General features: G+C 37.2%; 1 protein-coding gene across 6 annotated transcripts in view; it reads right to left on the reverse strand.

Moving 5' to 3' along the window:
• The window catches only part of psip1a (PC4 and SFRS1 interacting protein 1a), a 113,790-nt gene that overhangs the window by 17,592 nt on the left and 74,656 nt on the right, over positions 1 to 21,542 (reverse strand). For 3 of the 6 annotated variants that reach the window (XM_079813023.1, XM_079813024.1, XM_079813028.1), the window contains 9 exons: positions 11,041 to 11,124; positions 10,806 to 10,907; positions 9,934 to 9,996; positions 9,757 to 9,835; positions 9,563 to 9,656; positions 2,408 to 2,457; positions 2,225 to 2,295; positions 1,959 to 2,060; positions 1,631 to 1,829 (listed from right to left, as the gene is read on the reverse strand). In XM_079813023.1, coding sequence (XP_079669149.1) covers positions 1,631 to 1,829; positions 1,959 to 2,060; positions 2,225 to 2,295; positions 2,408 to 2,457; positions 9,563 to 9,656; positions 9,757 to 9,835; positions 9,934 to 9,996; positions 10,806 to 10,907; positions 11,041 to 11,124 — 844 coding nt within the window. Of the gene's footprint in view, positions 1 to 1,630; positions 1,830 to 1,958; positions 2,061 to 2,224; positions 2,296 to 2,407; positions 2,458 to 9,557; positions 9,657 to 9,756; positions 9,836 to 9,933; positions 9,997 to 10,805; positions 10,908 to 11,040; positions 11,125 to 15,935; positions 20,698 to 21,542 lie in introns of those variants that run through there. The other 3 variants (XM_079813026.1, XM_079813027.1, XM_079813025.1) reach the window with 3 other exon arrangements.

Genomic DNA, 21,542 nt, shown 5'->3' on the forward strand with positions numbered 1-21,542 from the left:
GACGGATTTCTCGCAGAAGCGCAGAGGATAGAGCAAAACAAACAACCAGTCATGAATTAGAGTCTAAAATGAGAATTTTTAAAGAGAAATGGCGGAAGATTTCAATATAAGAGAAGAGGGGCGAAGAGTTTGTTGCTCAGCACTATCCGCGAGAGACGTCAAAGCTTAAAAATTATTTGTATAAGCAACTTTAACAATAAATGTATGCAAGCAGCGTACGTACGGTGTCAAGAAAACTGCCTTACAACCCCAGTGAGCAAGATAAAGCGGACTATAGTGAGAAAAACAAACTAAAGATACAAAGCAAACATATACAATTCTGGAATGTATATGGCAAGAAAAGAGAGAAACATTTAGAAATTTAACTGTTAGAATATTAGGTCGACTTTATCCATTTTTGCTTTGTCTTTTTATTTTCTGAAATTTTCTGGGGACCCCTTAGAACCTTCTGGAGGACCCCTGGGGGTCCCCGGACCCCAGTTTGAAAACCCCTGGTATAGGTCATAGTTTGACTCAAGCTTTTTTTGCTTAAAGGTAAAGACCCAACTTTATGCATGTTTTGTAAGATTCACCTCTCCGTTAAACATATTTTGTTGGACTGTCCTGGGTTAAAATAAGAGGGTTTATCAAGTTATTTACTTTATTTCACTTATTTAGTAAGATTATGCATGAAAAGGTTTTGGATTTTCTTTTATCATAAGTTGATTTAAAAAAAAAAACTTGTATATGACATGTGTTTGTTTGCTTGGTTTTATTGTATTTATATGATATTTGTATTTTTGTAATTTAATTTTTGCCATGAATATAGCCTTAGATGCTGACATGGCATTGAATAAAACAATCTGTATTCCATTATTTTATTTATATTATTAAGATGTCTGCATAAGAGTAAACTCTAATCGGTGCAAACATCAAACTTTGCTGAAATTAAAAATTCAACGACAATAGGTAAACATGCAAACTATAAATACCTTATAGGTAAACATGCATACATTTGATTTATTTAAAGCAATTAAACGGAATGATTTTTAGCAATGTAATGTGGTGGCACATAGTCCGTATCTCATTTTCCTCGTGTGGATGAAAATATGCATGGAAATGATATGCAGATGATGCTATGCATAGTAAAACTAGGCATTGTAAACTCAATATATGGTTATTTCAGGGAGTAGATGGGGGTGGAGATGCATGTACACACAATTTTCCGCTGACTGGGTTTTATAAAGGGAATTTTGCGCAGGTTCTGGCGTTTTCTGGTTTCTTTTGTGCGTACGCACACTTTTAGGATGCAATCTACGGAACGTTTTATACATGAGGTCCCTGATCGCAATCCAATAGAGCACCTTTGGGATATAGTGAAATGGGAGATTCGCATCATGGATGTGCAGCCAGCAAATCTGCAGCAACTGCATGTCAATATAAACCAAAATAATAAGAAATTTTCCTTATTATTTGCAGTCTAGTATTTGCGCATTTTATTGTTGTTGTTTTTATGGATGTGATAGTTCAGCATGGAATGGAATTGATGTAAATCAATTACATCAATTAAAATTAAATTGCATCTATTATAATATAATGGAATGTAAACAAAAGCTTTAAAATCAAGCACGTTCTTTCATCAGTTCTTTACCTTTCTGCTCTTTGGTCTGTTCTGTGTGTTTTAGCACTCCCCTCTTGGCCTCTTCAAACTGTCTCTGTTCAGTCAGACTTTTATTAAGCACTTGACTGAGCACTGACTCTCCTTCTCCCATTAAAAACATGCTTTTAAACTTATTATATAGCATTGTAGCTTTGTCCATCACATCCTGGCTGGCTTTGAACCTGCGGACCTATAAAGACAGTATAAAGCTATGATTTGTTTTGTTTCAGTTAAGTTCTTCAGTTGGAAGTGGTGTGCAATAATGATTAATACACATGACAACTATCCAATGCTGACCCAAAAATGTTTTTAATCATACCTTTTTAAGAGTAGTTATGAGTTCACAGTGTCTCTGAAGATGTTGAGTAGTAATATGCAGTGAACTCAACTCATCCAATGCAACTAAACATTTCCTCACATCCTAAGAATAGAGAGTGTGCATTTACTTGCATGTCCAGAATTAAAAATCAATACTTAATACATTAATAGAGTATGAGTAAATTGTTCTAAGAACTTTAATGTCAACAGAAACAAGGTTTAAAAGGAAAGCTATATACAAAAATTAGTAATGAGTACTGTACTTACAAGGTTATCAACCTTTAAAGATGTTTTAATCTCCCCATGCAACTTATGCAGTCTGGACTCTGCAGAAACTTCTATATTTGAAGAATTTTTTTTTTTTTAAATACAATGTCCTGACAAGTAGCATTACAATTAGATAATTAGGTGATTACCTAAGGACTGCATAGCATTTCACAATTGTCTTACCTTTTCTCTTGTCTCCTTTTCTTTCATCCCTCTTTCCATCTTTTCCTAACCTGAGAGGGGGGAACAAATCAGACATAACCATCTAATGATTTTTGAATAAAGATCTAGAGCAGGAATTTATGTTTTTAAAATTCATGAAAAAAATTGTTACAATGTGATAAGGGGTAAAATAGTACTGAAAAATACATATTAAAATAGTGTTACTTCCCAAATGTACTCAAGGATGCAATCAACATGGTTGTACAAGTCATTTCGATAACACTTTATTTTAAGGTGTTGTGGTTACACGTTACTAAATATACTTACTATAGTAATAACAGTAGATTATGCATAATTACAAGTAACTAGCTCTAAACCAAACCCTTACCACAACTCTATAGTAAGGACATGCAGTTAATTAATATTACTCCAATACATATTTGAGTAAGTACGATGTAACTACGTCACCTTAAATAAAGTGTAACCATCAATTCAACTTAAATTATATTAAACTAACTTAAATCAAGTTGATTCTCATATAACTTATAAAAAGTTGAAATTTCCTAAATTAATTTGATTAGTTAAAGTAATGTAAAAAACATTGTCAGTGTAGTATCAATGTAGTATTAGGACTCAAGCTGTCCTAATACTACTAAAGTAAAAGTTTATAGTAAAAGAACTATCCCTTTAATATCTGACTGAATATTTAGTTTAGCAAAAATGAGGGTCCACACCACTGATCATCATTAATGACTGGATTGCTCATTGCGTTCTAAACTGTCAGTAGGCGGTGAAGCCACCAGAAGTGTGCAACCATCTCACAATTCCTTACCGACAGAGGGCATTATTGACTTACAGCCAAAACATTAACCTAAAAATCAGCCGATTTGCACTTCAAACGTTATCTGTAATGTTTATGGTCTTTTCAGGCAGGATAAGCGATATATAGAAATCGTTAAGATGGGTGTGTCTACTTCACACTGCTGACACAGGTAACTGAACTAACAAAATAGATTTAGGCTATGTTTTTAATTCCATACGTAGTGTAGCGTCTGGAGTCTCTCTCTCATAGGATCAAAGAGCAGTCGAGTCCACTATAAACGCCAGGGGGATTTCAGCCACATATAAATTAAGTTCTTGGTGCTAATGAGTCTGAGGCCCTGTCCACACGAACACGGGTATTTTCAAAACCGCAGCTTTTTCTAAGCGGTTTGGCTGTTCGTCCACACGCAAACGCAGTATCCGGTTACTGAAACCGGACTTTTTTGAAAACACCGGCCAGGGTGAAGTTTTTTAGAAACTCCGGTTACAGCGTTGTCGTGTGGATGATGAAACCGGAGATTTTGATTTTGAAAGTTTGTTTAAAAAAAAACCCTGAAACCTAAAAATTGATTGGTGCATTGTTTTTGCCTATACATGCAATTTCATGTCATTTTATTTTTTAAACAACTGAGTCCTGGTGTCAGCTACAGAGGACATCATAACATATAATTTATATATTGCATAAATACCTAGATTAGGTATTCCCCTTTTTGGGTGATTTTGGCGATTTATGATTCGATTATAACCTATTATGATTAATCATAAATCACCTAAATATTAATACCCATAATTCCCAATTGAGCTAAATTTAATTTAATAACATATTTAACCAAAAAGCTACAGCAGGCAGCGTCATTTCTCTGAACAAGTTGTAGTGTTCATGTTTTTTCCTGATGTCTTTTATCGTGATTCTATTCTATTCTATTATAGACCAACATCCATTTCAGACTCAAATTCTATGGCTTTTCACTAGCATAAGTGAGAGTGATCGTTTTGGGCACGCATTCAGATGTGAGAGAAGAAACACCAGGACTCTAAGTTGTGGATGGTGTAAATATACACGTGTAAAGCAGGTGTATAAGTCGCACTCCATTAAAGGTAGGGTAGGTAAGATTTGGTTAAAAAACTTTTTTTCCAAATTTGTTTAAACTTTCTTTATATATCAAAACATAATTAAAATGTAAGTACTCTGAAAAAGAAAGTATAAAAATTGAGTGTCTGTAGACCTCTCACAACTGTTTTAAAGAAAGCTCATTATTTCCATTCACTCCACCTTCTCCCTTCTGGGCTCTTTCCAAAGCCACGCCCCCAAAACACATGAACGCGCCACGCCGACTGCTCAGCTGAAAGACGCATTATTTACCTGAGACGAGCGGAGAAGTGCATGTAGTGACATCATGTCAGAATCACATGTAATAAAAAAATCTAACTTTATCATTATGAATATAAAAAAATAAGATGTCTTTTAGTACTCACTATCAAGCTAGAATAACGATACTGGTAAAGTTTAAAATACACACACAACACAGTGTCTACGACACACACAGATACAAGATAAAAACATCAGTAAACATAGGTAGAGAATATAAAAACAAACCAAGGGCCGAAATAAACGTGCAGGTAAAATTCCCGGTGAACATGGTAAAAGAGTTTTTTTCTTTTCAATTCTGATTTGTACCACTTCCATATGTAGTCCTAAATCCAATATGTCAGAGGTTTGGCAATGCGACCTCAGTCTGAACGGAATTCATGCAACTTTAACGTCACTCTACATCAACATTCGTCATAATTCTGTGCTCATGGGAGATTTGACATATCTAACATTATCAAGAGTTGCGAAAGGTAGTCGGTGGAAGGACAGTGATGTGTCAGAACACATCAGTATTGCAGTGACAACTCTGGATACAAGCAAAACATGAGGGCTTGTATGATAAACGTATAAAAACGCTGCTCTCTTTTTTCGCATCCTCTTTGTTTTTTATATTGCTTGCGCGTAAATTTGCTGGCTTCAGTGGCAGATCACACTATAAATAAATGTGTAATCACTTACTTTAATGTCTTTCTTTTTTACTTGTCTTTTTATCCTTCTTTGGCGCATGCGGATCAGTCCAGGATCATGTTCTGTTTGCACTGGAATCTGATATTGGCCACATTTACTACAACAATGTGAACAGCTATACAAAAACAGCAACAAAAAAAAACACGGATCTGAGCAATAAATCATAATTGAGCACTAAGCCTCGCAGTGTGAACGTAGCCTAAGTGTCGCACTCCATTAGGGGTGAAGAGATGCTGGAAGCCGTCAAAGGCAGACAGTGTGCAAGTCACACTTAGGGCTGCACAATATATCGAAATTATTGAAATATCGCAAATGTACATATCACGTTATGCATATCGCAATGGCATGCAATATCTGAATGATTTTAATAGGCTACTTGCGAAAAGTCAAAGTTTTAGGTCGACGCATGTAACAGAATAGACTGGGCATGCAACTGTTACTTAAATGACTTTAAAAAGAGTTATTAAGTGCAATAAGTTGTGGAAAACAACTCCTTGCTGTCTCGCGCTGTCTGCTGTCTGACACACAAGCCACCTCTCTGACAGCGTGTGATGCCTTCAGTTCTCTTTTGCACCTTATTACACTCGAGCAATCAATAAAACACACAGTTATGTCAAAATACCTTCTTGACGAGTATTCATGTAAACTCAGTCGGTTATGTCTTAAGTGAATGTTATCAGTTGGGAAAGAAAAGCATCAGGTCTTAAAGTTACAGCAGCCAAATACAGTAAACCAGCTGCTGTCTGTCAAACAAAAGAAAAAGAGAAAATCACTGCTCTTGACTGAATAACTTTTGTAGCTTTTTAATGAAACAATGTATATTTAATTCATGTGAAGTCTATGCAGTGTTTTACACTGTGTCTACACTGGACATGAGCAGCGCAACGCGACAAAAGACAATAGAACCCATTATAATCAGTGATGTTGTCTACACTGGATGCGGCGCGGCGTGACACGACAAATCCCAGCCAGTAAACTGATGCCTCGTTTTATTTATAACGTACTCCAAGCACTCGCGATACTTCTCATAGGAAGGACAAATGGATTTGCAACTGTCACTTTGTCATGTCCAGTGTATACATCTTCTAGCTGTTGCGGTGCAAACTGTTGCGGTGATATTTTGTTGGTTTTAACACATTTGTCTCATATCAATGTGGGGGGGTAGACCTCCCGAAACTACTAGTGTCGAGGAGCGGGCGTGTTACGGATGTCACTGAATTCATAGTGTGAAATATCCTAAACCATTGCTTTTGGTTCCTTCTAATAATTGCTCAGACAGTTGTTTGTTGTTTCTTCTCTTTTTTGTGTACATATTCACAACAGACCTAAGTAAATGTTTAGAGATTTTTAGGTTTTAGATTTTGGAATTGCATGTTATCACTGGTGTTGCCAGAAGATAAAAACCTGGCAATCTGGGTGAGCCCATGACCTTCCATCTAGCACCAGAGTAGAACCAGTGTGACATCTTCATTAGATATGACGAACCTGACAAAAACTATTACAACCGGTTCATAATGTGTTACGTATTATTAATTATTTGGACAATTTATTACTACTTATTTGGAAATCCTTTTCTTTTTAAATCCACAGGCTGATGACAAATGAGATAATGGCCAGTTTCAATATGAATGTAATGCAATGTCTGTCCAACGTTGGAGGTTGATGTCAATCTGGTGTTGAGTTTAGAACCCAATTTTAGATTGACGTCAACCTCCAACGTTGGACGGACGTTGCATTTTGGTTGAAAATGAAAATCGGGTTGACGTCAGAACCCAACGTCAATCTGATGTAGTGTTCTGACGTCAACCCGATTTTCATTTTCAACCAAAATGCAACGTCTGTCCGACGTTGGGGTCCAAAGTCAATCTGACGTCATATTGATGTCCGGTGCCTGCTGGGTATTATAAAAATCACAAACCTGAAACTTATGGCTCGTTTCCACAGAGCGTTACGGTTCAGTACGGTATGAAATTTTTGCCATTTCCATTGATTGTGAATGGTACCCTAATTACTAACCGTACCATACCACTTTTTTGACCTTCCATTGGGGTACCTTGCACAGTAGTCCATTACTAAAGGGTGGAGCTAGACTCACTGCAGAATGTTGATTGGTTGACAATCGTCATTTGCACCTGCTTTTTCGGCTGTCTTTTTAAATCCACAGGCTGATGACAAATGAGATAATGACCAGTTTCAATATGAATGTAATGCAATGTCTGTCCAACGTTGGAGGTTGATGTCAATCTGGTGTTGAGTTTAGAACCCAATGTCAGATTGACGTCAACCTCCAACGTTGGACGGACGTTGCATTTTGGTTGAAAATGAAAATCGGGTTGACGTCTGAACCCAACGTCAGATTGACGTCAACATCCAACGTTGGACGGACTTTGCATTTTGGTTGAAAATGAAAATCGGGTTGACGTCAGAACCCAACGTCAGATTGACGTCAGAACCCAACGTCAGACTGATGTCAACCTCCAACGTTGGACGGACATTGCATTTTGGTTGAAAATGAAAATCGAGTTGACGTCAGAACCCAACGTCAGATTGACGTCAACATCCAACGTTGGATGGACGTTGCAATTTGGTTGAAAATGAAAATCGAGTTGACGTCAGAACCCAACGTCAGATTGACGTCAACATCCAACGTTGGACGGACATTGCAATTTGGTTGAAAATGAAAATCGGGTTGATGTCAGAACCCAACGTCAATCTGATGTAGTGTTCTGACGTCAACCCGATTTTCATTTTCAACCAAAATGCAACGTCTGTCCGACGTTGGGGTCCAACGTCAATCTGACATCATATTGATGTCCGGTGCCTGCTGGGTAGTATAAAAATCACAAACCTGAAACTTATGGCTTGTTTCCACAGAGCGTTACGGTTCAGTACAGTTCAGTACGGTATGCAATTTTTGCCATTTCCATTGATTGTGAATGGTACCCTAATTACGAACCGTACCATACCACTTTTTTTTACCACCTTCCATTGGGGTACCTTGCACAGTAGTCCAGTACTAAAGGGTGGAGCTAGACTCACTGCAGAACGTTGATTGGTTGACAATCGTCACTTGCACATGCTTTTTCGGCTGTTTTTTTCCCTTGCAGTCTGCAGCATTGGCTCAAACAAAGCGTGTCTTCTTGTGACAAACAGCCACATGACAAAAAGCAAGAACAAGATCTGCTGTTTATCGTCCATTGTTGTTTACTGTGTCGCTTTCTTCTTCGCGAGAGAATGACGTTGATCGCTACACCACATCTATCATAAGGGTACTGTTGGCGGTGGAAACACAAGCCAGATCAGGGTTTACGGTTCCGAATCGTACTGTACTGTACTGTACTGAACCATACCGCTCAGTGGAAACAAGCCATTAAACTCTTCCATTCAGATAGGAACACCCCGAATTTAGTAATAATTTTGAATCGTCACATCATTAATTACATATCAAATGGCACATCATTATTTACAGGAGATTCTCATTAAGAAATTATAATTTTTTTGTCTTTAATCAGCAAATTTCTTGGTATGAGAATGTCCAAATGTAATGACTTTTTTTTCTAAACATTTTAAAAGTTTTCTATCAAACTATACCCACCTTTTGACTCTCCTTGTTATAGTTTTGGAGTTATGGAGTCCTTACTTGTGTATTTATGCATTACAAAGCATAAATATGTATTCAGATTTCAGAAGGATCATTTTGACATTTGTAATACAAATGCTAAAGTGTCTTGTCCATCAGCTGATCTTATATCCACTACTTTAATGAAGATTAACATAACTTTTAATAAGTAGGGGAAATTCCAAACTTTAAACAAATAACTATTTAAATGTTTAGGACATTTGCATTGTAAGAATGTACAGGGATACAACAGATATAAAAACTCTTACTCGTTAGGTAATTTTTTTCTCATTAAAACCAGATCAAATCAACAGAATGCGGGGGAATACCGGGGGAATACAAATATGGCGGCACGATGGCTTAACTTTTTATAACATCATGACATGAGCAATCCATTTAGTCATTTATATAGATCAGTGGTCCACACACACACACATACACTGTTGGTGTGCAAAATTAGAAAGTTTATTGGTCGCCTTGACAACCTGGTTTTACTTTGAAAATTTTATTTTGGTTAAAAAGCTTTTCTTTTCAGATATATTATAACCGATAGTTATACTTTGATTCATAACTGGCCAATAAATATCAGAGGCCAGTACACTGGTGCATCTCATCTGTAATATAATGAATCTGTACTATTAGTTACAAAGACATTTGTAAATAATCACCACCTGACCTCAGTGGCTCCTTTGAAGCCTGTTGTTGCAGCTGCAGAGATTTCTCTGTTTTAGGTTTTCTTCCTCTGCGCTTTAGTAATGGAATTGGTCCACCTAAATAAGAACAAAAGACACACCATAATCCATGTTTATAGATGTGCTGTTTCACTAAACAAAAGAAAACATCTACAGAGTTTGAAAGGGCATTCTACACCTGCTGATAATACATCTAAACCAGGAGCGCATGAAGTGGGGCTTGAGTTTTCTGTATCAGAGTCCTGTTCAGCTTCAATCTGTGAAAACCAAAATCAAATATTTTTTACTTCTAGCAGTTATGTTATGGCCATATGACCTAATCACAAGGATCATCAGCAAAGTACAGAATGATTACCTTTCTCTTTCTTCCTCTTTTAGCTTTGGCAGAGACATTTGTGGTATCTTTCTGTGATGAGTTCTGGGGACCACAACAAATTATAAAATATCTGCATTGTCAGTCCAGTGATATTATACTTAAGTTGTTTCACCACAGAAAAATAGAGCCAGCTGCCAAAATGTACACTCTCTTTGTTCATTAATGTTGCATTAACTGAAATATTGAATATTGTTTATTTCAAAAGGATTATCAATACAATTCTATATATTATAGATATTATTTAACTGAATGCTAAAGCTATAGATGTATCTCCTCAAAACAGTTGTTACATTAACAATACATGCCATTTATTGGTAGACCCAATACTGCAGAAGCAATAACTGATTAAGTTGAAAGTGTGAATATAGGTAAAACAATATTTGTCAAACTGATTATTGGGCTCTCTCTAAAACAGATATGACTAGAGTCTACATTGCACAAGAGAGCATACGATTTTAAACATTTTCCAACAAGTCCTATTAATTTATTTAAAAAAAAGCAGAGCAGAAATCTGTGAGAAATATAACAACCCAAGTACAAAAGAGCTGATAAAAATAAGCTGTTATGTATGAGCAATAGCCTGTCCTATGTCATAGCTGTGTGCAAGTTTCAGGCTTCTTTGTTCATTAATGACGTCATCAGTGACTTGTCGATGTCGACTCGACTTTAATCACATAGATGTCAACTTAAAAAAACATGAAGTTGTTCACACATGATCTCTAAATGGTAATTTACTGTTAAAATTTTAGAAAATGTGATTTATCCTGCCCCCTTTTCACGGCTGCAAGCAATTTCTTTTTTCATCCCATCAAAGAGCCTCTGTACCTCAACCACACTTTAAGAGAACATACTTCATCTTTCAGATGTCCCTGATCAGAAATCTCCATGTCCCCACCATCATCCTTCTCCTCCTCCTCCTCCTCCTCCTCCTCCTCCTCCTCACTGCTAGCCACCTGTAAAATGTCAAACACAAAGGGCCCCACCATGCCGGAGATTAACATGGCAGTTTGTGTCATTGAGAGCTCATTCCAGGGACTTACAGGATAAGTGACACTATCTTTTTAAGAAATGGACATAGACACATACTTGAGCTGACTTTCTCCTTTTCTCATCATCTCCCTCTTGATTGCTGCTTAATTCCTTAACAGAACTTGCTCCAGCATTCATTATCTGCACAAGGGTTTTGGGCATAAACTGTTAACCATTTTTCAATACAACAAAGATTCTTGTGCACAAATATGGAGCGAAAACGGAATCAAAACCTCTAGCAAAGTTGTGCATTGCCATACACAAATGCATCTAAAAGATCCACTCATTGCAGATCCACACTCATAAAAAGCAATTCACACGTACAACATTCACAAATGCATTCCATCAAAATGAACATATATAAAGATTATTTGTTCACAATTTATTCTATAAATAGTGTATAACTTTTACACAAAAAAATGTTGAGTTGTTTGCACTGGTATTCTGTTTTAATGTCTGTGAATGCCCTTTTGAATTGATGAATTATTTTGAGTTTTTCCCCAGCCTTGATTCACAAATATGAACAAGCTGATGTCCAATATATGTAAACAGTCCCCTACATAGCTTTAATGCAACGTATGATGTCTTCCACAAAGGGTGCTTACTGACCTTAAATAAATATTCGATAAATCTTCGAAAGGGACAACTAATGGTTCATGTCATTTGATTACAATTTTGAGAATGATGATATTTATTGTGTTCTTAAGAAAACCATTTATTAAATTAGGACAAGATTCACCCTCATAATAACGTCTCTGGTTACTTAACCCTCTGGTAGGCTATTGCGATTTATGTATTGTTCTCTACGTCAGACACATGGCGGTAATTGATGTGATTGGCCTTTTGCTGGACTATGTTATAAAACATCTAATAATGTGTTGCTAATGTTACACAAAGCATGTTCCCGTTCATCAGGGGGTGGGGTTGTGTTACTCTCTAGACTGCGCACAACATGGAGGATTCCAGCACTTTCTATCTTTGACTAGAAACTAAAAAACCTGACCTAAAAAAAGATCATACCGCGGGAACAGTATCACAGAAAGTTTTAGTGGTTTTGAAAGTGTGACGTTATCAAACCGCGGTATACCCTGAAACCAGTAACCGGCCCATGCCTTGTTGCTAGTTGCATGATCCTGTTATCAGCATGCTCACTTGTATTTTTTTTTCTTTTAACAGATGTGAGAATGATGGCCTGCATGCAAACCTGAACCATAAACAGTTCTGTGCACACAAATGCGCAGGCTGCTAGGGAAATGCAAAAGGTCACGGAGTCAAGGGGACAAATATGAGCATCGGTAAGCTGTACAGCTGCATTAGACTGATATTCTAAATGAATATGGTGAAGGTGAGCTGAATAACTGACAGCTGGAAAGTTCTGGAGAAGCTTGGTTTCAGATTAAACTCTAAACCATCAAGAGTGTAAAAAAAGACACACACACTCCCACCCACACACAAACACACAGAGACAGAGAGAGAGAGAGAGAGAGAGAGAGAGAGAGGCAGAGTGAGATCATTAAACGTTTTAAAGGGGGGGGGGGGGGGGGTCTAATGCTATTCCATGCATTCTGACTTATTTACACTGTTAAAGAGTTGGATTATCATGCCAAAAATGGCCAAAATAAAATAAAAATAAAAACGAGTTGGGTGTTTGACGGAGTATTTCTGTGCCAAATACACTCCTCAAATAAGTTTCAGAAAGTTTTTTTTTCCAGTATGACCCTGTATGGCCCATAAAGGGCGGAATTACTTGTATGGGCACTTTTCCCGGATGAGTGTGTGCGCACATCAACCAGAGCGAGAGCAAGGGCACGCCCATCAACGAGCTTAGTTAGGTTAAGGTAGCCGTCGGCAGCACTGTCTTTTTGTTTTTAGACCACAAAATCAACAATGTCACTAAAATAGTGTGTTTTTGGTTGTGAGGGAAAGATAACCTTGTTCAGCTTCCCAAATAACCCAGCGTTAAGGAAACCATGGATGCAGTTTATTTTTCCGGAGCAGCAACGTTCTGCAAGTGTGATTGTTTGTTCCCTGTCACAAGTTGAAACTGCAGGCGGTGAGTAAAACTGCATCAAATGTCTGTTTTGTGTTGGCAATCGGCACGTAAGTGCATATAATGTAAACATCACGAATATATAGAGAATCAAAAGTTATCCAGGGATAATGCCATGATGTATTTCGTTGGTTTGTGTGTTTGTGTCTCTTTAGCTCTGCCCACTGCAGGTCTGCACGAGCTCAGCTGTTTTAGGAAAGAATCGGTACAGCGTATCTGTCTTTTATAAATATGATAAAACTAAAGACTCTTCAGAGATATAAAGGATGCAATACTACTCTATAGGTACTCAAGATTAACATGAGACTGCCAGAAACTGTGTGTGTCATGTATCCTTTAAACAAACAAAACAACTGTGACAAAGCAGTTGTTGATAATGTCTAAATATACAACAAAATGCAATACCTAATAAAAGCAATTCTATTAACAAGTCTATTATGTCTAAAAAACTGTTCTCAGCAGCATATGTCCCTTTCAACTGAGCATCAAGTTATCATTTACAGCTTAAAATTGTATACGTTCAGAAGTATTTATCTAAAGGTCTTTTATATTTTTATTAACTTAATCAATAAACAAATTATTTTAAACTATGTTCAGTGCCCTACAAATGAACAGAGTTTATACCTTTATAAAAGGAAACTTTAGGATGACCATGGCATTCCTTTAGATTTAAAAGCCTTTATTGTCAGATGGTTACATACAAAACATTCAGAAGTTCAGAATGGATTACCACAAGGTTCAGTACTAGGACCACTGCTTTTCACCCTGTACATGCTACTCTTGGGAGATATCATTAGGAAACATGGTGTTAGTTTTCACTGTTACGCTGATGAAAATATAACACTGCATACATTCAGGGGCGTGGGAAGATGTTTTAGGTTGGGGTGCTGTTTTTTTTTTATTTTTTTTATGGGGTTCCACCACATTTGAACCAGAAACAATCGACTCCACAAAGCACAACAAGCATATCGGTGAGAACACTCGTTTAAATAGCATAAACACCAGGACATTTGACTGCACATCACATTTTTGACATTATTGAACTGCAATTGTAATGCCACAGACATAATGCTACGGGACATAAATTAAGCCTTTAAATAAAAGGTTTTTGGGCTGCATACATTGCAGGGCTCAACATTAAAGGGATAGTTCACCCAAAAACGAAAATGTGATGTTTTTCTGCTTACCCCTAAGGCATCCAAGATGTAAGTGTCTTCGTTTCTTCAGTAGAACACAAATGAAGATTTTTAACTCCAACCGTTGCTGTGTGTCACTCATATAACGCTTCAGCTCTGCAGACTGCCATCACTTCCCGTGTGTGAGGTCAAAATTCTGGCCGGGTCATAGATATATACATAGATACCTCATTAGTGCCTGCGTGGATCATGGCGTGCATCGCCCGAATGAGGTATCTATGTATATATCTATGACCCAGCCAGAATTTTTACCTCACACACGGGAAGTGATGGCAGTCTGCAGAGCTGAAGCGTTCGTCTGATATGAGGTGATATATTTGCATAAATACCGTTTGGTTTCTCTCAGAAACCGATGGTTTCGTGTCTTAAGACATCAATGTGTCGTCACGAGCCGCGGGGTTTAATTTGAAGTTGTCTGTCCATGTTTTTTTTACTCTAATAGAATTCGACCCCATTGACAAGCATTATATGAGTTGGAGCAATGGTTGGAGTTAAAAATCTTCATTTGTGTTCTACTGAAGAATTGAAAACACCTACATCTTGGATGCCTTGGGGGTAAGCAGAAAAACATCAAATTTTAGTTTTTGGGTGAACTATCCCTTTAAGCCTGTTAACGTGCTTGTCCTTTGGACAGGTAAATCTGTCATTGACTTGTCAGAGTAAAAATTTTGTCAGAGGAAATTTTTATTTTATTACTTTTGTGTGTGTGTGTGTGTAATTTATTCTGAAGCAAAATTCTCACCAGTGTTCAATCAGCTTTGACATATTTAAATCTGCATATTTGTATAAAATAAAAATATCTGATATTTTTACCTTTAATAAAGGGCATTTTCCCCTAATCTTATTAAATATAGGCTATGATTCAGCTTTAATTTTATATTAAATTTGATCAATAAATGAAAATAGATTAAGACACTATAGAACTGTTACCAATCAAATTAAATAATTTATACTGACAAATTACAATTGCATTAAATAATGTTATGAGATTGTTGTAAATATTTTTTAAATATACAAATAAGAAAAGTTGGAAAGAATGTTTAAACATAAACAGTGTTGGGGAAAGTTACTTTGAAAAGTAATGCATTACAATATTGCGTTAGTCCCTTAAAAAGTAACTAATTGTGTTACGTTACTTTTGCGTTACTTTTCTCACCTGGGCTGGGCTTGTTTTTTTTATAACAAAAAAGAAAAGACCCTTTCACTCCAAAATGCAAATAATAAGCCTCAGGCTGAGGTAAAAATGCAAATTCACACGTGTACAGTAGAGGGCGCAGCTCAAACAAACCTTTCAGCTGTGCTTCCATTCTGGATAATGGAAGAATAGGACGCAGGAGAATTTTTTTATTTACTTATTTTACTGATATAATTCATTTTGAGGAATACAGAATATTTTTTGTGCAAGTGAGAGTGCGAGTGAATGCATGCTCACATTTAGTCTAGAACTACAATAACCATCATGTTAACACACAAAGGATTGCTCGATTGCTCCTGTCTGCCTCCTGCCTTGCTGCAGTGTTTGTAGCTCTGTACAGCTTTGCTTTTGAATCTCTATTCATATATTTTCTTTGTTGTTTATACTGCTAAATATAACTTACTCATCACCATATATTGCTTAATATTGCCTATCAGGTTTAACTTGACATCACTAGCTTTTAATCTCAATCACTATCACACATTAGCATTTCGCTAGCCTGTTAGCTTACCATCTCTGCATCCGGTCTCCTGTCTTCTGAGTTCATCAAACAACTGTGGTGAGTTGGATAAATCATCAAAGACGGTAAGCCATGTCATCTCCTGTCATTGTCACTTGCACTCAGTGGCGGCTGGTCAATAGAGGGCGCTGGGGCGCCGCCCCCATCAAGATGTTTAATCAAAAATGATATAAAAGTGAAAAAAAAATAAAAAATAGTTTACTCATACAATGTGCTGGCTGTTAGTAAGAGCCTCAGCATTTAATAAAAACTGGCTTTGATGGGTTAACTATTTAAATGTTCTTCAATATGTTTCATGCGGTTTCATGCGTGAGGGACGCCGGACAAATGGATGTCTATCTGAGTCTAAAAATATACGGGCAGCATGTGACCTGAAGCTGGTCTCTAATTGGTTCTTAAAGATCCTCCTCCGGATGCAGGTCGTCCCTGGCGAATCAGAATTGGATGTGTGTTATTTTATCCAATCTGATTGGTTATTGTCACCTGTCATTCAACTTTACACTCTTGGCCACTAAAGCGAAAGTGCGCGGGCGACACAGTCACTCTGACTCCGCCAAAACCTTATTAGGATGATCAGTTTCGTAGAGATGGCAGCAGTTAAACCAAATTCTTTCACAAGGCGTTCGTTGGAAGAAAAAAAATGATAAAGGATCCCGAACTGGACCAACGCGATTTACAAATCCAGCAGCAGGCCAGTGACAGAGGATGAAGCTGCACTCGGAGCTCCACACGCTTGTCATGAGAAACGTAAGTTAGGTGGCTGGCTGGATGTGTTGTTAGCAATGCCCTTTATTGCCTTCCCTGTCTTTTATTTAAAAGTGTCGGTACTGAAGTTTTGTGGACAACAACGGGGGTAAGAGACCTCAAATATATAACTGAACAATGCAAATGTCATGACACTACTGAGATGACTGACTTTAATCAGAGAGTCATTGAGAAATTTGCTGGCCAGAAAGAAAGGAGAGCAAAATTTATGCTCAAGTGGTCAACATGCTTTTTTATTCTTTTGTTTTTCCTTTCCTCATTCAATTATATGTGGAAATTGAATGTGTAAAAAGATAAGTGAAGACACTGTTTTCTTTTTAATGCTTGAATTTAGTCAACATGCATCTTGATACGCCCCCCCCAGAAATAATTATTATTTTCACTGCTTGCTGCATGTTTAGTATAGGCTTCTCCGTTGGCGAACAGGGCTTCACATGTGATAAATGTAAGGAAATAGTTAGGCTGACGGAGAAGATTTCAGAATTAAAAAACACGCATCCAGACTTTATCTGAGAGTAATGAGAATGTAACAGCTTTAGACACTGATTTGGATGCGAATAGCTTAGTGAACTCTGTACATTGTTCGGTTCCGGCTGCAGGGCCCTCGCAGCAGGGAAACTGGGTCACTGTGAGACGGCATAGTCGCGGAGCTAAAAAACGCTCTTCCATTCCGATTAGAGCATCAAACAGGTTCTCCCCTCTCAGTGAAGCACCCACTGAGTATCCTGTTGAAAGTGCCCTAGTTATTGGCGATTCTATTACACGGAACGTGAAAATAGAGACACCAGCCACCATAGTCACATGTTTACCGGGAGCCAGAGCACCTGACATCAAAGCAAATTTAAAAGTGCTGGCTAAAGCTAATCGTAAATTCTCTAAGATTATTATTCACGTCGGCACTAATGCTGTTCGACTTCGCCAGTCGGAGATCACCAAAATTAACATTAAAGAGGTGTGTGAACTAGAGGTCGGCCGATAGTGGATTTTACAGATACCGATAACTAGGTTGGACCACACTTGCCGATAACCGATTAATCAACCGATAGTTTTTAAAATGGATACTTGATGAAAAAACATAAGTAAAACAGTGCTGAACTTTGTAACAAGAAATAAATAAAAAAAACTGTACTGATCCATGAAAATGTGCTAATTTAAAAGCATATAAATATGGATATTAAAATGAGAAGTTCTAACAGAACAAATTCTTGAGAAAACAATTTAAACATTAAAATGTTACAGGTCAAATTTGTTTCTTTAGCTATAACCTAGAAACATGCATACATTTAATAGGTAACTATGCAAGTCCCTATGCAACAAGGATGTATTATCTCACATGAACTATATGCATTATGCATACATTTTTACAGCATGTTTTAATATGAGCAATACAATTGTACCTTGATCATTCATGTTAGTGCATTAACCAAGGTTAACAGATACAAATTCAAACTCAATTTAATGTTGAAATTAACATACTAACAATGAACAATACTTCCACAACATTTATTAACCTTAGTTAATGTTACAAATGGAATCTTATTGTAGTGTTACCTTTTCATATATATCTAAACAGTCAGATTTTTTAGAAGGAGATTATCTAATAAAAAACAATTATTTATGTTTCTGTCGCCAGCATTACGATACAGTTTGCATTCTCACATCACTAATTTTATATATGCAACATTTAGGTCTGACTTGCGTGTGATTTTATCACACTGATTTAACTGCTTGAGGTACTGCTAATAGCGTCCTCTCAGCCTCGTTGACAATCATACACACTGCTGTTCTTTACCTGTTCATGCAGCATCTAGTCAAGAAATGAATTACATTATAATGATTTGGAAACAAGTTCTGTAGTGTTCTGTATTCATACTTTTTTCGCTGTCGTGTTTTAAACGCGCATCTGATGAGTCAGTGCTCTCTGTGTAACGCTGCGTGCAGCCTCACGTGTGAATGTAAACACAAGGCAGTGAGTTTTTATTTCGCCTCTAGAGGCCGCTCTCGTTCTGTATAAATTACCCTTCTCAGAGCTCTTGTACTGTGTAATGATTTTTTATAATAATTTTTGCCGATAACCGATTGTTCCACCAATCAGCTATCGGTGCCGATTAATCTGCAAAACCGATGAATTGGTCGACCTCTAGTGTGAACTCGCTAGTACGATAACATTAAAAGGAGTGATGAGATGGTTAGCAGACTATCATCTCTCAATGGCTGGTTGTCTAAGTGGTGTCCGCAAAATAACATGGGGTTCATAGACAATTGGAAAAGCTTTTGGGGCAGACCTGACCTGTTGAAGAAGGATGGCATCCATCCCTCTTGGGGTGGTGCCACTCTTCTCTCTAGTAATTTGGCACAGTCTTAGAGCTAAACCTTGACTGGCTAGGACCCAGGTCAGGAAGCAGACAAACTGGCTAAACCGACCGTCTGCTAGCTGTCTCACGTCACCCGAGTCAGATAAATCCCAGCACATAGAGACTCTTTCACCTAGATATTATCATATAGAAACCCTGAATTAACAAATACAAAAAAACATTGAAACCATTCAAGAGTAAAAATGTAATTGATGTCCAACAAATAAACAATAGATATAATACAGATGAACAAATCGTCGCTGCCCGATGAAACTCACGTATGTCCAAAACGCTTACTTTTCAGGCAGTGAAAAAAAACACCGTATTTCAAAAGCAGTTGAATGTAGCGTTGTCATACTTTGTATGACATCTTTACATGTAACCATATTCTTGCCAGTGTAATGATATAATCCACATTTGACCAAAATTGAGTTTAAATGGACATACGTGCATATTTTACAGTAACGGTGGTCGATACGCGTTCTTCCGATCATTAATTAGAATGGCCAAGTCGCGTTTCATATTGACAGAGGAATACGTGCTGGACATTCTCAGCCTCTGGCAAGCGGTGATAGCAGTATGAGTGAGGCATGTTCTAGTGACAATCATGACAGTAGCATTACAGGCTATAATTTGATCAGTTTGACTAAGAAAAAAAAGGCTGAATCTTATCAATGAGACCGAGTTTATTTACATACTAGCAAGCAAACGAATCTGTGAAGAACTAGATTAGAACTAAACTGTGGAGAGCTTCAATGTCGTACTTTCGGCTATCCAGTGCTGAGCTTCGATGAAACAACTTCACGAGACCGGCGAGATGCTTCCACAGGGCGGGAGATACGCGGCGTGATTGACAGCTTTGACACCAAATGGATATACGTGAAAATCAGATGACATGATTTCACAACTTTTCATTGGCCATTTAGATATGTGAAGCATACTGTATACGGAAATGAACCTGGACATTCAATCCGTCGAAAAATCTAAAAATCGGAAAAATGGACATACGTGGTTTTCATCGGACAGCGACGAAATGATAAAACTCGGGTTGCTGAATATTTGATCCCTTTCCCCAAAAGCGCTTATTGTTAATGATATCATTACAGATAATAATCTAGATGTGCTGTGTTCGACAGAAACCTGGCTAAAACCTGATGACTACATTACTTTAAATAAGTCCACCCCCCAAGATTATTGTTATAAACACGAGCCGTGTCTGAAAGGTAAAGGGGAAGGAGTTTCTGTAATTTATAATAATATCTTCAGTATTACTCAGAAGTCTAGTTTCAAATATAATTCCTTTGAAGTCCTGGTGCTTTATGTAATGTTATGTAGTGTAATTGATAAATCCCGTTTGACATTTGTGTTAGCTACTGTATACAGGCCACCAGGGCACAATACAGAATTTATCAAAGAATTTGCTGATTTTCTATCAGAGTAAGTACTGGCCGTAGATAAAGTACTAATTGTGGGTGATTTTAATATCTATGTAGACAACGAAAAAGACGCATAGGGATTAGTATTTAGAGACACACTAAACTCTATTGGAGTAAGGCAACACGTTTCAGGAGCCACTCATCGCCATAATCATACTTTAGACCTAATAATGTCAAATGGAATAAATGTTGATACAGTTTGAAATTCTGCAGCAGAGCGATGACATCTCAGATCATTACCTAGTATCATGTACACTTAATTTAGTTAAGGCTGCAAAACCATCCCCTCGCTTCAAATATGGCAGGACCATCACTACCGGCACTAAAGATTGCTTTTTAAATAATCTTCCTCATCAGTATCATCTCCTCAGTATCCCAGATAGCTTAGAAGAACTCGATGCTGCGACAATCTATTGACTCCCTCTTTTCTGACATTTGTGTTTTTTTCAGTTGCTTATAAACACATTAATGGCAAAAGAGTAATTACACTGTCTTCAGCACAAACTGGGCTACCATAATATGTGTGCAACATGTATGTACATGCTTGTATTTTTGAGAGAAAAATGTTTATGCACGGATTTTGAAAGAACAAAAAAAAATTGTTTTAAAATTAAGGCCTCAAAACACACAATAGATATCTGTTCCCATGACTTTTGACTCCTGTCTGTATTTGTATAGAGTTTTTTCTTTAAACTGATACGAGAATCATTGAGCCTACTCATTCACATAAAACAATACACTGATTTAAAATTTGTAAGACAGTTTCTCTTCACAAAGCCAATATGCGAGGAGGCGTGATATCTAATGAATAATGATGAGATAGCACCTGAGATAACAAAGGACTCGCATTAATGAGCTGCATAATGAATGAGCTTCAGGTAGGCCTGTGACAGAGAGCAACAGAGCAAAGGAAATATATATTTTTTGTAGTTTATTTTATTTGGAATGTAATCAAGAAAGGCCTATTATATTTTAAATGATCAGAAGATTTGACTACACTGCAAAAAATGCTCTTCTTATTTGGTATTTTTTCTTGTTTCCAG

This window comes from Gobio gobio, assembly GCF_949357685.1.
Source record: "Gobio gobio genome assembly, chromosome: 3".
Taxonomy (NCBI): domain Eukaryota; kingdom Metazoa; phylum Chordata; class Actinopteri; order Cypriniformes; family Gobionidae; genus Gobio; species Gobio gobio.